At 41.5% G+C, this 16,293-nt stretch overlaps 1 protein-coding gene across 4 annotated transcripts in view; it reads left to right on the top strand.

Moving 5' to 3' along the window:
- Rnf180 (ring finger protein 180) overlaps positions 1-16,293 on the top strand; it is a 174,503-nt gene that overhangs the window by 131,293 nt on the left and 26,917 nt on the right. For all 4 annotated transcript variants that reach the window (XM_051172392.1, XM_051172391.1, XM_051172393.1 and 1 more), the window contains one exon: positions 9,539-9,664. In XM_051172392.1, the coding sequence (XP_051028349.1) occupies positions 9,539-9,664 (126 nt within the window). The remainder of the gene's footprint in view (positions 1-9,538; positions 9,665-16,293) is intronic.

Raw genomic sequence — 16,293 nt, 5'->3', positions numbered from 1 at the left:
GTGGTGTTCTTTTCAGAAAGTCTTTTCTTATGCCAGTAAGTTCAAAGCTATTCTCTACTTTCTCTTCAGCCAGGTTCAGTTAAGGTTAGGGTTAGTTTTTATGTTGAAGTCTTTGATCCATTTGGAGTTGAGTTTTGTGCAGGATGATAAATATGGCTTTATTTGGATTTTTCTTCACACGGTCATTCAGTTCAAACAGGACTATTTGTTGAAGACACTGTTAAAAGAGAAACGTAAGCACCGAGCCAACCACAAACCATTTCTTTACAATGCTGTACTACATGAAAAATATGCTAGGGCAATGTTGACACAAGATTGTGGGAGTAACCAGCCAATAATAGGTTTCACTTAAGGCCAAGCTCATGATATGGAACCCATATCCAACACTACTTGGATGATGAAGAACCTGAGATCTGATAGCCTAGGGATCTAGAGTAAATCAAACAAAACTGGTCCAAAAAAGAAAGGAAGGAAGGAAGGAAGGAAGGAAGGAAGGAAGGAAATGTAGTAATAAAATGTCTCCTAATGATATTCTGCTATACTCATAGATGAGTGCCTTCTTGAGCCATCATCAAAGAAGCTTCCTCCTGCAGCATCTGAGAAACAAATAGACATACTGTCAGACATTATGCAGAGAGTGAGAGACCTTGGAACACTCAGCCATAAATGGGGTGTCTCCATCAAATCCCTCCCCTTGGGACTCAGGGAACCCTTTGGAAGAGGGGGTGGAAAAAGTATTAGGTCCTAGAGGAAAAGGACACAAAAGATCACGGCCCTTTAAATCAGCAAAGGCAAACTCATGTGAACTCACAGATTCGGGAGCAGCATTCACAGGGCCTGCATGGCTCTGCACCTGGTCCTCTAAGCTTGCATTGTAGCTTCCAGCTTAGAGTTGTTATGGGATTCTTAAGTTTGCCACAAACTGGGTCTCTGCTTCTTATTCCTTTTCTTGCATTCTTTTCCTTCTATTGGTTTGTCTTGTCCAACTTTGATGTGTTTTGTTATATTTTAAATGAGTGAATTAAAAACCTAGCCACAAGGGAAAAGTTAACAATGATCTGTCATTTATGCCTGTTGAGAGAGGAAAATTAGTTTTGTCCAACGGAGTGACACTGGGTATATTACCCACTCCAGGGCAGGCTTCATGTTCAGAAGTAGCTGACCAAACACAAAGTGGACACCACAGTGTGTTTTTATTTGGTTATAGTTTGGGAGGCTTTTTGAATGTTAGTTTTGTTTGTTTGTTTGTGGGGAGGTTGGTGATTTGTTATTTAGTTTTGTTGTTGTATTGTGTTTCTCCTGGTTTTATTGAGAAAGAACTAAAAGTTGGGTGGGTATGTAGGGGGAGAGAATGTGGAAATACTTAGAAGAAAAAAATTATGATCAAAATATATTAAATATAAAAATTGTTTCAAGTGGAAAAAATTAAGAAAGAAAGAAAAAAACCAGTCTTTTTTCTTTGACCTCTTAATTGAAGGGTTAAAATATCATCATAACACGTTCTTTATTCTGGTACACCATTACAGTTAATTATAGTATGAAAACCAAGTGTAAGCAAAATGAACAAAAATCTTGCTAATAACAAGAACTCCCAAATATCAAAGATCTACTAAGCATAAGTTGTTCTCAATGATGGCTGAGGTATAAGCTCTGTAGATCCGTTTTGACAAAGTGACAAGTAATTGGAGAAAAGACTTTCTGAAAAGAACACCACTAGCACAGGTACTAAAATTCATTAATTAATAAAGGGGACCTTGTGAATCTCAGAAGCTTCTGAAAGGCAAAGGACCCCTGTTTGTATCTCTTCGGGCTGGATTTTTAGCTGCACAATGGTACCTCCCAAAGTAGATTTACTTATGCATGAGTGGTTCACAAGCAAAGGTATGAAAATCAGAGAGTTACTTGGTGAGCATGTGTAGGTTAGGGTTTGTCAGAATTGAATGAGACTCCTGGTTGGCTTTTTTCCCAGCATGCAAATCCCTTAGGATTCCCCATTAGTGGCAGATCTTCAATTACCATATAGCAAGAGCTCCCCACGCCTGAAGAACTGGCCCCATGATTAAACCTTGTGTGTTTCTGTGATTGAAACTGGTACTTTTCCTTTGAATTTAGACCTTAACGACAGACCCAGCTTTCTCTACCTTGTTGACACTGAACCTTTTGTGGTGTCCTGAATGTATAAAAAATGCATTTCAATAGAATTGTTCGAATCCACCTTCTAAAGGAACTTCCTCGCCCTTCTTGAAGAGGTGCAAATAATTATTGCACTGACGTCCTGAAAATAGCATGGTGACAGTTTGTGAATTTTTATTGCTTTACGACAAAGTGTGTGTTGATGTCAAACATGTTAACCCCTCTCAATTCCTGTGTGAAGGAGGGAATCTCAGATGTGCTTGCCATTGCATCTTCACCCAGCCTCACTCTTTCCACTCTTAGACAGTACAGAGAAAACTGGATTATATGCCATAAATAGTAAAAACATTCCAAGAACACTTCACAAGGCTGTAGTGGTTTACAACCTTCCTAACGCCCTGCCCCTTTAATAAAGTTAGTTCCTCATGCTGTGGTGACTCCCAACCATAAAGTTATTTTCGCTGCTACTCCATAACTGTAATTTTGTTACTGTCGTGAATCCTAAGTAAATATCCTAAATTCGTATGGCCTTGGGTGACTCCAATGAAAGGATCATGACTGAAAGGGGTCATGACCCACAGGTTGTGAACTGATGCTTATGGTATTAGCAGACCAAAAGCAAATCGAGTAACAAGGAGTTAGCAGCAGCTGCAGAGAATTATTTCTCTAGAAGTGTCCTTTTCACACCAGCAGCTCACTGGGATTACTAAACCCATCTCTTGTTTACTCCCTGCCAATGAATAGTAATGTATAGTCTATACATTATGCTCCTGAAACCAAATAACGCCTATGAGTAAGATGTACGAAAGAAGGTACACTAATCGCGTAATTTCACACTCTGGGAGGAGTAGCCTGAGTATCACTGTCACAACTTCCACATGCTTCCCTTTCTGTTGGATGTTATGTTCTTTTGTACTTCGCATTTCTGAAAAAAAAATTGTAATTATGTATCAAAGAATATAGGACTGAAGTATGAATTATGGGGGGGGAAACTTTTTGTAATGATGAGAAAAGTTAGAAACGGATTAACAGGGATTCTAATGCTCTAAACGAGATGCCTGAATTCATGTCTTGCAGCATTTAAATTAGAGTCTAGTAGCCCTGGGCCTATCTAGTAGTCTGCCTTGCACTTCTAATCTTACCCTCTTCCAAGGTGCCAACCTGGATTAACCCTGTGAGAACCCTTAGCTCACAGCATTTAAGATTGCCTCTTTTTTTTTTTTTTAATGTTTATAACTTTATTTTTTTTAATTTTTTATTAATTTATTATTGTTACATCTCAATGGTTATCCCATCCCTTGTATCCTCCCATTCTTCCCTCCCTCCCATTTTCCCCTTATTCCCCTCCCCTATGACCGTGACTGAGGGGGATTTCCTCCCCCTGTATATGCTCATAGGGTATCAAGTCTCTTCTTGGTAACCTGCTATCCTTCCTCTGAGTGCCTCTTTACTTGATACAGTTGAATACAAGCTCCAAGCCGGTTGCATAGCTTAACTTCTACAGTTAGCAGGATGCTAGAGACTATGCTTAACAAATATTCACCTAACAATAATGAAGTGTTTAAAGATAAAGTAACCAGAGACCAAGCCTAAAGCTGAAATCAAATTGAAAAGCTGGCCGTGTGTTGCACTGGCCTTTAATCCTAGCACACAGCTCAGCTGGTAAAGGCAGGCGGGCCTCTGTGAGTTTGAGGCCAGTCTAGCCTACACAGCTAGGCTGTCTTAGCATTTCTGTTGCTGTGAAGAGACATCATGACCAAGGCAACTCTTACAAAGGACAACATTTAATTGGGGCTGGCTAACAGTGTCAGAGGTTTAGTCCATTACCATCACGGTGGGAAGCATGGCTGCACGCAGGCAGACATGGTGCTGGAGAAGGAGCTGAGAGCTCTACATCCTGACCCACAGGCAGCAGGAGGAGAGACTGCTACATTAGGCAGAGCCTGAGCATGGGATACCCCAAAGCTCACCTCCACAGTGACACACTCCCTCTAGCTAGGCCACATCTCCTAACAGTGCCATTCTCTATGGCCAAGCATTCAAATATATGAGTCTTTTGTGGGGGGGGGGGGGGCAGACCTATTCAAACCACCACACAGGCCAAACAGGTCTACAGAGTAAGACTCTGTTTCAGAAAAAAACCATATTGAGTAATATATACTCCAAAATTACTCTATTACATATATAGCTGCCCCTTTCATACTGTCAATTAAACCCAATAGTAATGGCCCTGTAATGATATAAATTCTGGTTACATGTAACCCTCAAATATATCAAGAAAATGACAACTTCTTTATCTAACCTGTCACACTTGTCATTTGAGAGAGAGAAAGACAGAGGGGTGTGTATGTGTGTGTGTGTGTCTGTGTGTGTGTGTGTGTGTGTGTGTGTGTGTGTGTAAAATACTTGTTAATTTTGCATGGCTTTTTCAATTGCTGTCCACCTTAGTTTTTGAGACAGTGTCTCTCCTTGAACTTGGAGTTCACTGATTGGCTCACTGCTCAGACAGGAAACAAGCCCCAGGGATCACCTGTTTATACTGTTCTAGTGCTGGGATTGCAACCATGTGCTCCTATATGCAGCATTTTCTGTGGACGCTGAGGATTAAACTCAAGTACTAATGCTGGCATGCCAAGTGCTTTACTGCGCCTCCTTCCCATCCCTGAGTAATTACTTTGTTTTTATGAAAGCATTACCTTCCAATGCCACAGTTTCAGTGTGATTGCCAACACATTTAACTTATGACCAAGGTGACTTATACAGGAGTTTGTTTGGGGCTTACAGTTGCAGGTTAGAATCCATGATCATCATGGTGGGAGCATGGCAGCCATCAGGCATGGCACTGGAGCAGACGCTGAGAGCTTCATCTTGATCCACAGTGGGAGCATGGCAGCCACCAGGCATGGCACTGGAGCAGAAGCTGAGAGCTTCATCTTGAACCACAATCACAAGGCAGAAAGAGCTGACTGAGAATTTTTGACACCTCAAAGCCCACCCCTAGTGATACACCTCCTCCAAGAATGCCACACTTTTTAATCCTTCCCAAACCATTCCACCCACTGGGGACCAAATACTAGGATATATGAGCCTGTTGGAACCATTCTTTATTATTATTATTATTATTATTATTATTATTATTATTATTATTATTATTATTATTATTATTATATTTACTTAGAAGCATTCAGAATGTCAACAAAACAGACGCATTTTTTTTCTTTTTTGCAATTATAGCATCTTATTCAGTTAACAGAACAACAATTATCTTTGTATAAACTGCACCACAGACAACTTAAGATGGAAAAACAAAGAAAGAAAGAAAGACAAAACCAAAAAAGAAAAGAAAACGAAAAACCTACCATCCCCATATATAATTAGTTTGGGCTGTGCACCAACAAGAACCTGCTTTAAATTTCCATGCCAAATTTACAACTCCCCGACTGTACTAGGCAAAGTCAGTGGCCATTTAAAATACCACTGGGGGGCTGGAGGGTTGGCTCAGTGGTTAAGAGCACTGTCTGCTCTTCCAAAGGTCCCGGGTTCAATTCCCAGCACCCACATGGCAGCTCACAACTGTCTGTAACTCTAAGATCTGACACCCTCACACCAATGCACATAGATTAAAATTAAATAAAAATATTAAAAAATAATAAAATAAGATACCACTGGGACATTGTATAGTGTGCGGAGCCATCCTTACTCATACCAACACACGCGTGTACTTTACGGAGCTACCTCTCCAGCCCCTGGTAATTACTTTATTATTGTTGTTGCTTATTCATATTGCATCCCAATTGTTATCCCCTTGCTTGTATCTTCCTGTTCCCACCCTCCCTTCCTGTACCACCCTCTTCCCCTTCCCTAGACCTCTGACATGGAGGGCCCTCCACCCCCACTGTCTGACCACAGCCTATCAGGTCTCATCCGGATAGCCTGCTTCCCCTTCCTCTGTGTGCCTGGAGAGCCTCTCACCAAGGGGAAGTGATCAAATCACAGGCACCAGAGTTCATGTCAGAGCTGTCCCTGTTCTCCCCACCGCTGTGGAGAATGAGCTGTCCATTGGCTAACATCTGAACAGGAAGTCTAGGTTTAGCATCACATAGAGATGCTGAAGTGTCCACTGTTACGACCACCACATTTAACTAAGTGTATCATCAAAATAGACTTAACGATTTAGATATTTCCTAGCACATTCAGTGATATTGAATATTGCTTGTGTCTAGCAAGTTCTACTGTACTTTGTAATAAGAAGCACACACTTTAGACTCTCAGGCTGGTTCATCTGGCAAAGGCACTGACCACCAAGCTTGATGACTGGAGGCAATCTCAGGGCCCACACACCAGAAGAAAAGAACCTTCTCCTAACCCTACACCCAAGCTACGGCATGCACACAGCCCCCCGAAACACACATACAGTAAAAAAATAAAATGTATTTCATTTTAAAAGGAAAAAGGAGAGTAGATGATCTCTAGTGAGTAGTTTGCGGGTTATTTTAGAAACGTATTGCCGGATGTTCTGTTTGTTGCTGACACTTGACTTTTCAAGCCTAAATGGCACTGAGATGAAACTACTCAGGCACTACTCAGGTTTATAGAACTCTGAGATAAGGCTTCTGCATACATTTAAATAGTTTTACAACCAAGCAGAACTTAAGGTCCTTTCACCCAGTGGCTATCAACTCTAGCTGTTGATGATAATGAATGATCCAGTTCACTCAAGAGGCTTCTTAGGGAGAATAGACTCAGGGCCCACATACACGCCATGCTGCCCCACGCTCTCTGGATGAATGCAACATTTCAGCAAGTGTCTTGGTGATTTTGACACCCAGCCAGGCATGTTGAAAGCATGGGTCTAGTACAGCGCCCTTCAGACAGAATTACATTTAACTAATTTCTCTCCCTAAATACATCGTCAAAATACCAGGCGGCACGTAGCAGGTCACAGAGTAAGTTTTTGCTGGAGGTTAGGTGGGAAGCAGACATAAAAACAAACAAACAAACAAACAAAAAAAAAACACAGCTCGGTGGCTGACAGAGAGCCCCACAGTTGACGAGCATTAAGCCGAGCTCTTACTTGGCTCAGCAGTAATTGCACTAATGGTTTTTTGATCTCTTGTCCGCATGTTTCTCCATTCAAGTGTAGCAAATAAAGTCATCCAAACTGATCAGTCTCATGCGGTCATGCTGTAGGCATGCAGGTGCATGTACAGGTACAATTGCCATATATCTTGCAAATTATAATAATTGCCCTAATCATACTTTCTTCATTTGTTTACCCTGAATCTGTTATCTAAGTATTTCACTACCTTGCTTTTTTTTTTTTTTTCTTTTTAACTGCACTGTCTATTAAGTTCCTTAAAGCCCAGAAGTAGGGTAGCATAGGCACCATTGCTGATTTTACTTTTCACATCTTCTCCCCCCACCCCCCACAAATCTTCTGGCTGGCTTTTCCATTTTAAAAATCTGTTTTACCCATTATATTTCCAAGCAGTCTTTCAAATAAGAGGAATGTGTCTTCGTTTACAGAATTCACAGTTTAGAATTTGGGTACGATAGTCCCAGGAGGAAGGTGGGGGGTGGGGGGACTAATAAAGATTAAATTAACAACGCCCTTTTGCTTAGTTTATATTGTCTATATCATGAAACTGTGGCACCTGAAGGCAATGCTTTCTTAAAAACAAAGTAATTACTCGGGGATGGGAAGGGGGCGCAGCAAATGCTTGGCATGCACATGTATGTACTTGAGTTTAATCCTCAGCGTCCACAGAAAACGCTGCATATAGGAGCACATGGTTGCAATCCCAGCACTAGAACAGTATAAACAGCTGATCCCTGGGGCTTGTTTCCTGTCTGAGCAGTGAGCCAATCAGTGAACTCCAGGTTCAAGGAGAGACACTGTCTCAAAAACTAAGGTGGACAGCAATTGAAGAAGTCATGCAAAATTAACAAGTATCCCCCCCCCCACACCCCTCTGTCTCTTTCTCAGATGATAAGTGTGATAGATAAGACAAAGAAGTTGCTATTACCTACCACGCTGCCTGGTCTGTTTGTGAGGGCACTTGGAATGCAGTGTTTCCCCTAATGATCAACACAACATCACTTATCAGATACTTGATTTATTGGAGAATTATGCAAATTAAAATCCTTCGCCCTGGAGAGTGATGTTACAAGTCACTCATGACTTCTGGCGCCCTCTTCATGACTGTGAATGGCATGGAGGTGGTAGGTAAGACAGTGATGACTCCGTTTGGCCCGGAGATAGTTGCCTTGACTGAAGTGTATGCTCATTGGCAGTGGACAGGGTGGACAGTTCTGCAGGAGACAGCCCAAGAATACCCACCATGACAGCATTTAAGCATTTAAACACATAACAGACAAAGAACACAGGGGCCATGGCAAGCCTGGCTTACCTAACTCGAGGGCTGGAATTTATTGGCCAACATGTGTAGACTCAGGGGCTGAGGCACTGCTTTCATGCATAGCCGCACTTGCCTGATCTATTTTTTCATGCTGTCCCTGTTGTTGTTAATATAAACATGTGATTTAGTTTTTCTTTTAGCTTTCTTGAGCATGGACCTAAGGCCGCAAAGGATAAAAGTAGAGACAGTTGTATGCTGCCATGGTAGGGGAAGGTGCAGAGGCAGGAAAGAAAGTAAAGAGGTGCCAGGTGCCGCATGGGATCATTTGGGGAGGAAGGCAGGTAGGTGATGGAGACACTGGTTGTTCTGCACATTGGCCACCACCCCTGCACTGCCCTCTCTCCAAGGAGAGCTGGTGCATGGATGAGTCAGACTGTGGCTATGCCTGCCTGCCCTCGTGTGGCTCTGTGGCTCTCAGACTGCTGTTTGAAGAGAAGGCATGGCCTATGGGTACTGCAAATGAATATTCTCTTTATAAGTCATTAGCAAAGCTTCTGAAATATCAAGGATGCATCTTTACATTTTTAAGGTCGTCCTGTTCTGCAATGCTATACACTGCAGATGCTCAGTACATCTTACAAGGGATTAAACACATTATGAAGTAAAACTCTCTGAAGTGTAGTTTCTTTTCACTCTCATCTCGATCCCTGGCTGCCCTCTAGTTGATCTGGCACTGCAGTTGTGAGACACAGTTCTTTTCAGCTACCTATCTATTTCTAATTTTTAGTGTTTCGTTCTCTTGACAACAGGCAGTGCGCCACTGCTTAGCTTGGCTCTCACTGCAGATATTTCTCAGTGAACATGCATTCTGTAGGTAAGCATGGTTTCAGAGCCGCATCAAATAGGAATTTGGGTGACATACTTGAGATCTTAAAAATAAAATACATATTTACATCTGCAGACTTGGATTTACATGTATTATCAGAACCCTATACCATTTATTCAAATCAATGCTTACAATGCTCTTTCCTTTCCTTTTACTCTAGAACTGAACAATGCCACAAAGACATTCTTTACTAAAGAATATTTGAAAATAAAACAAAGCTTTCAGAAATCCAGCTCTGCGAAGTGGCCCTTACCGAGCTGCAGAAAAGGATTCCATCTCTTCGGAGGTAAGGAAACAACCCAAAGACAAAAGCCGTCTGACGGGTCTGTCCACGCATGTCCTCATAGTTACTTCCTAATCAGAAATGACACTGAACGCTATTTCTCCATTGGTCACTTTCAAGGATATTGGTAATAATGTCTTTGCTGAAAGCTACAGTAACACATGAAGAAAAGGAATAGGATATATGAAAAGTAATTTTCATATAGAAAATTGACATGCACCTAATTGATATGGACTTATCAAGGATCAGATAAGCTAGTGTGAAAGCGCAGTATAAATTATAGTAAATGACACTGTGCAAACAACCATTGTAATGCAAGGCAGTCTCTGGCCTCTGCTTCAGGGTTGAGAATATATTACTGTGTAACCATAAAATATATACATGAAATAGAATCTAAACTTTTATAAAATTGTTACTTGTCAGAATAGGAGCTACCATGCAATTTTGGTGTGTGTGTGTGTGTGTGTGTGTGTGTGTGTGTGTACACACAAAGGCACTCTCCCCTGCGTTTATGCAGGTGGAGGTCACATCAATGTCAAGCGTCTTCCTCTGTCTCTGCCTCTTTGGGGGCCAGGATCCCTCAGTGAGCCTGAACTTGCTAGTGAGTGAAGCCCTGGCGGCTGCCTTCTCCCTCCCTGCAGCATTGTTCCTGGCTTTTGAGTGAGTTCTGGGAGTAGAAGCTCTTTTCCTCATTCTTTCACAGCAATCATTCTACCCACCAAGTCATCTCCCTAGCCCTGTGTGTACCATGTAAGATGTCGTGAGTGGGGGCAGGGAATGTCCAGATATGGCAACCATGTTCTTTAGGGACCAGGAAGAAGTACATAAACTCAACCGCACATATCCAACAGTGACAGACCAAAGCAGATGCAGAGGCAAAAAAACAAACTGTGCACAAAATCTCTCCCCCCTCTCTCTCTTTGAGAGGTTGGTTGGTTGGTTGGTTGGTTGGTTGGTTGGTTGGTTGGAGACAGGGTTTCTCTGTGTAGACTTGGCTGTCCTGGACTTGCTTTGTAGAGTAGGCTGGCCTCGAACTCAAGCGATCTGCCTGCCTCTGCCTCTCAAGTGCTGGAAATCTCTTACATTTGAAGTGGGGATTTTAAGTACCAACCATATACTGTACTTTGAATAAAGAAAGTTGTTTTAGAACATTATATAAGTATGTACTATTGTATGCTATGATTATTAACTAAGAGTTCATTATCTGGAGACCCAGTACAGATAGGTCTTATACATTACATTTAGCCTAAAACTTAAGAGATAATCAAATCTAAGAAGAGTCATCCTTAAAGTATTTCATACCGAGAGAGAGAGAGAGAGAGAGAGAGAGAGAGAGAGAGAGAGAGAGAGAGAGACAGACAGACAGACAGACAGACAGACTGACTGACAGACAGACAGACAGACAATTTATAACTTGGCTTCTAACCTTCTTCAGAGATTCCTTATATTCTACTTTCTACATGCCCAACTTTTTTTTTTTTTTTTTTTTATGAGACAGGATATTTCTTGGTAGTTCAAGCTGGCCTTGAACTTGGGATCCTTCTGCCTCATCCTCCTGAGTCCTGGGATTACAGAGGTGTACCACCACATCACCACATCCGGGTCTTAAAAGAACGTAGCCGCTCTCCTTAACTGTAACCCTGCCCTGTGCTTTCCTGCTTCTTCTGCAATTCCTAGGTCATCAGTGAATCAGGCGCTTTATCTTTTGCCTTATTTTTGCTCCCATAGGGTTTCCACCAAATTTCTTTCTTAATACATTGTTGTGGAGAAAGTTCAGAGTAGCTTTACTGCATCACCCAACTTAAGAAATGCATCGCTGCCACCAGTGCAGCTGAGTTGCTGAAGAGTTGAACTGCCAGTAGTCAGACACGTACAACAGCAGCAAGCCAAGAGGAGAGAACCAAATTTTATTTCTTCAGGAGCATGAGCAAGAGTCAAAACCAGAGGAAAGGGCCATTTCTCTTCCCTCTGTAGAACAGTGCTGTGTCCAGGACCAGGTGGAGCAGGGCCAATGTGGAGCTTGGCTTGCTGTCGAAAGGGCCCCAGACAGGGGGCTCCAGCAGTTTTATGGATCCTGGAGTCAAACATGCTGATGAGAAAGGAGCTGGGAGGGAAACCACTGGGTACTGTGACATGGTAGCAGGGAGTATCCTCAAGGCATCCCTTTCAGTTCCCAAAAGGAGACTTCTGCAGAAAGACCCAAAAGGAATCTCCCATCCTGAAAGATGCTTGCCCGAGGCTTCAAACTAAAACAAAGGAAAAGGAACTACAGCATAGGAATCTAAATGCCTGCTCGAAAGCATGAGCATCTGGGTCCTGACTGCCTAAGGTCAGACGTGAAAATCCCTGCATAGGACTTTTATAATGAACTGTACTGCTCACCCACAGTGCATCATGAGTTACCTTCCTTACTTCTTTTTCCTTGACCTCCTGCTATCCTGGAAGCTGGTGGGGGGGAGGAGGGAGGGAAGGGGAGTTGTCAGGGGATGGGGGGCTTTCCCCTTATGACTTCTAGGGATCAAGCCCAGGTCACCATGCCTAGCTGTGGGTACCTTTAGCTGCTGAGCCATATTTGTTATTTTTTATGCCAGAATCCATGCACACATATGTATGTGCGTCTGTGTGTGCATTTCTGTACACAATATCAATGTTATTTATGCTTGCTTTTTATGCTTTTGCATTGATAACAAATATGTATATTCTAAACTTGTTTTTCACCGCAATATTTGGTTTCCAAAAATCTATCCATTTCAGTAAAAAGAGCTTTGGTCCTGGACTGGGGCCAGTTCTGTAAATATACCAAATGTGTCCCTCCTCCAGTGAAGGGACAGTGGGGTGCCCAGTGCTTTGTCATTATATGCAATAGTGCTCTAAACGCCCCCATCCTCCTGGGATTGTGTGCCTAGAGAAGCTTGATGGTCACAGGAAAGGCCATGGCACTTGGTCACCTACACCAGTGTGCCTACATGGCCATCCTGACTGGTCAACATCTCTGCCTGCCACCTGAGCGTTTTCAGTCATTTAGATTTTTTAGTCTGATAGCGATAAAGTAATATCCCGCTAGAAACTTTGCAACTTTGTTTACTTTTTAATTTTATGTGAGTGTTTAGTCTGCACATGTTATGTCTTTGTGCCACACATATGCTTAGTGCCTGCAGAAGCCAGAGGAGAGGATTGGATTCCCTGGAACTGAAGTTACAGGCAGGTTTGAGCCACCATGTGGGTGATGGGACAGAAATCAGCTTCCCTACAAGACCAGCAAGCACTGTGTGTGTGTGTGTGTGTGTGTGTGTGTGTGTGTCTGTGTGTATGTATGTATGTCTGTGTATCTGTGTGTGTCTATGTATGTGTCTGTGTGTGTGTTTGTGTGTATGTGTGTGTGTCTGTGTGTCTGTATGTCTATGTGTGTCTGTGTGTATGTATGTGTGTGTGTATCTGTGTGTCTATGTATGTGTCTGTGTATATGTATGTGTGTGTGTCTGTGTGTGTCTATGTATGTGTGTGTGTTTGTGTGTCTGTGTGTGTGTCTGTGTGTATGTATGTATGTGTGTCTATGTATGTGTCTGTGTGTGTGTTTGTGTGTATGTGTGTGTGTGTCTGTGTGTATGGATGTATGTGTGTGTATCTGTGTGTCTATGTATGTGTCTGTGTGTATGTATGTGTGTGTGTCTGTATGTGTGTCTGTATGTGTGTCTGTGTGTGTGTCTGTGTGCATGTGTGTATGTCTGTGTGTGTGTATCTATGTATCTGAGTGTGGTCTCTGTGTGTGGTGCAACTGCATGTTAGTGGCATTGCTAACCCAGAACCTTGTGCATGCTAGGCAAGGGTTCTACCACTGAGCTCCATCCTCAGACCTCACCACAGTAAATTGCCATTGTTATGATTATTCGTGGAGGCTAGATACAGCATCATGCTCTTTCATATTGCTCCTTGACTCTCTTCATTGAAGTATTTATTTCCAAACTTGTTTGCTCTTGACAGATTTTTGTATATTTTTGAACCTTACAATACTATCTGCTGACTATTCCATTAATTATGTGAATGGCTACTATCTTGATTGGTTTTTTTTCACGTTATGGGATCTTTCAGTACATTATATTTTTTCATTTTCTTCCTTGTCTTTCTAGTATATACTGTTTTAAAAATTATTCTCCATCCCCAGGGCCATTAAGACTTTTTCTTTTGAATGTTTTAAATAGTTTTAAAGAGCTATGGTGCTCTTTAATGTCTTTGTTTTTTCCTTATATAGAGGGATCCAATTTCTTATGAGTTTTTCTAATCCTTCCTGCCTCCACTTATTAAAATAACTTATCACTTCCCCACTGATATGGAATGTCAGTCTGTCTTATACATTTGCATGTGTATGGGTTGATTCCTGGAGCCTGATGGGTTCCATTTGTCTGTCTGCCTCTATGCCAATACTGTACTATCTCAAATACCAAAATTATTATGTCTTAATGTTCCCACTTCCAATTAATTTTTTTTTCTCAAGAGTATCTTGGCTATTTTTTTTTGCCATTTGCTCATTCAAATAAATTTTAGAATCATCTTGTAAAGTTCCATGAAAAGCCCTATTAGATTGCAGGAGTAAGGTACTATTAAATATACAAACTGCTTGGGATTTAGTGGAGCACTTACCTGGTATAAAAGAGACATTAGTGCTGTAGGTAGGCAGGCAGGTAGGCAAGTTGATGCATGCATACATACATAGTAATTTAGACATAAATTTTGGGAGAATCGAAAGGCAACAGCAATAACTTGCTACCCATTGATGATATGGCCTGCCTCTTCACCTATTTCAGTCTTCTTATAATTAAGTTAAATTTAACTTCTTTTCTCAATGCCCACACTTCTAGCTGGGTGTTCTCCTTTATACTTGCTTTGTCATTGGCCTCTTCCCTGCTTTTGAGCCTTGCATGCAGAAAATGGCCCAACTCCCTCCAGGTGTGGCACCTCATCATTAGGCCCCACACTCTAATTTCCTTTTCACTTCTGCCCTGCCACCTTCTTGTTGCATAGCCAGTGCATTGTCCTGGGTTTATGTAATGTGTGTGTGTGTGTGTGTTGCATATCTATTGCTTATAGTCTTAGATAAGGAATAGTCCTTTCTTTTCATACACTGTTAATTTACAGAAGGGTCTATATTGCATGTTTCGCTAGATGTTTAAGGCTACCCTAGTGTGTTTTCCAATGTGTGACTTCTTGTGAGTACTCTGTACGTTTGCCAAGTCTTATCTGTGTGTCATTCACTCGGGCACCAACACCCCCAGCCTGCTGCCACTACAAATAACACTTGCCTGGATGTTTTAGCATAGACCACAAGAGTATGTGTTGATGCATAGGCTCAGAAGCAGCAGTCTGGGTCGTACAGCTCCAGTCTGCCTGTGCAAACACGCCAGCAGTCCTCCCGGTGGCCAGGCTGCATAGCTCTTGTTAGCATTTGGAAAAGCCAAGGACTATGACAAATGACAGCTGTTGGCAGAAGCCACCTTTGTTGTTACTTTTGTTTGTATTTTATGAGCTCCAACAGTTTGAGAGTGTTGAGTGTTAAAGAGCTCTTTCATCACTTGGATGCCTCTGTACAGGCATTTTGTTCATCTTTCTGATCAGGCTGCTACCACCCTTAATTTTACAGAATGTCTTGTCCTTTTGTTTTACTCTTTACTTGTTATCAATTTTAATATCCTCCATTGGATATAGATGCTACAAATTTATTATCCCATTTTTTATCTATGTAAAAGGTTGTATTAGTATTCTTTATTGTAAGAATTCTTTAATGTAATTAAATCAATTGGTTTTTATCATTTATGCTGCAGATTTTAATTTAAAATTTTCATTCTCATGCCAAGACCACAAAGATTCTCCTTTAGATTTTCCCTATATTTACATTTGACTTTATTCTAGAGCTACCTCTTATTTTGTATTTTCAAAGTGTTCACATCTTATCAAGTGATATCCCATTTCCTCTAATATTTATTTTATAGTGTCATTTGATTTTAAGATTAGACTGTTGTTTTATAGAAATGTAGTTGAATATGAGATAATTATTTCCTACAACTACCTGACTAAATTTTTTACTTAAGTGACTGGGAGCTTTCAATAAGACATTATATTATTATTTTTAATAGTGCTAGAACTTGTTGAAATCTAATGCACATACCTTTATTCTGTTCTCTTGCCAGACTTTGTGATCTGGAACGTCTATCTGATTTTAAACAAAACAAAACAAAAACAAAACCCAAAACAAACAACCAGAAAACAGATAACACCTCCCAGATTGTTAAAAGGCCATTTTAAATGTTTATCAAGGAGCATAAGTGTTGTGTTTGGAGCTCACAGCCTTTGCTAGGAATGTCCTCCTCTTCACTGTTTTGGTGATTCTGATGCTGTTTCCTGCGCACTGTGAAAAACACACATAGCCTCATATTTGACCATGTCCCCTGAATGGGGAGACCTGGTGGCACTCAGAGGAGGGTTAGCAGGCTACCAAGAAGAGACTTGATACCCTATGAGCGTATACAGGGGGAGGAAGTCCCCCTCAGTCACAGTCATAGGGGAGGGGAGTAAGGGGAAAATGGGAGGGAGGGAGGATACAAGGGAGGGGATAACCATTGAGATGTAATATGAATAAA

Source organism: Acomys russatus, chromosome 30 (assembly GCF_903995435.1).
Source record: "Acomys russatus chromosome 30, mAcoRus1.1, whole genome shotgun sequence".
Lineage (NCBI taxonomy): Eukaryota > Metazoa > Chordata > Mammalia > Rodentia > Muridae > Acomys > Acomys russatus.
Note: the sequence above shows the minus strand (reverse complement) of the source record. Positions and strands in the feature narration are given on the sequence as shown.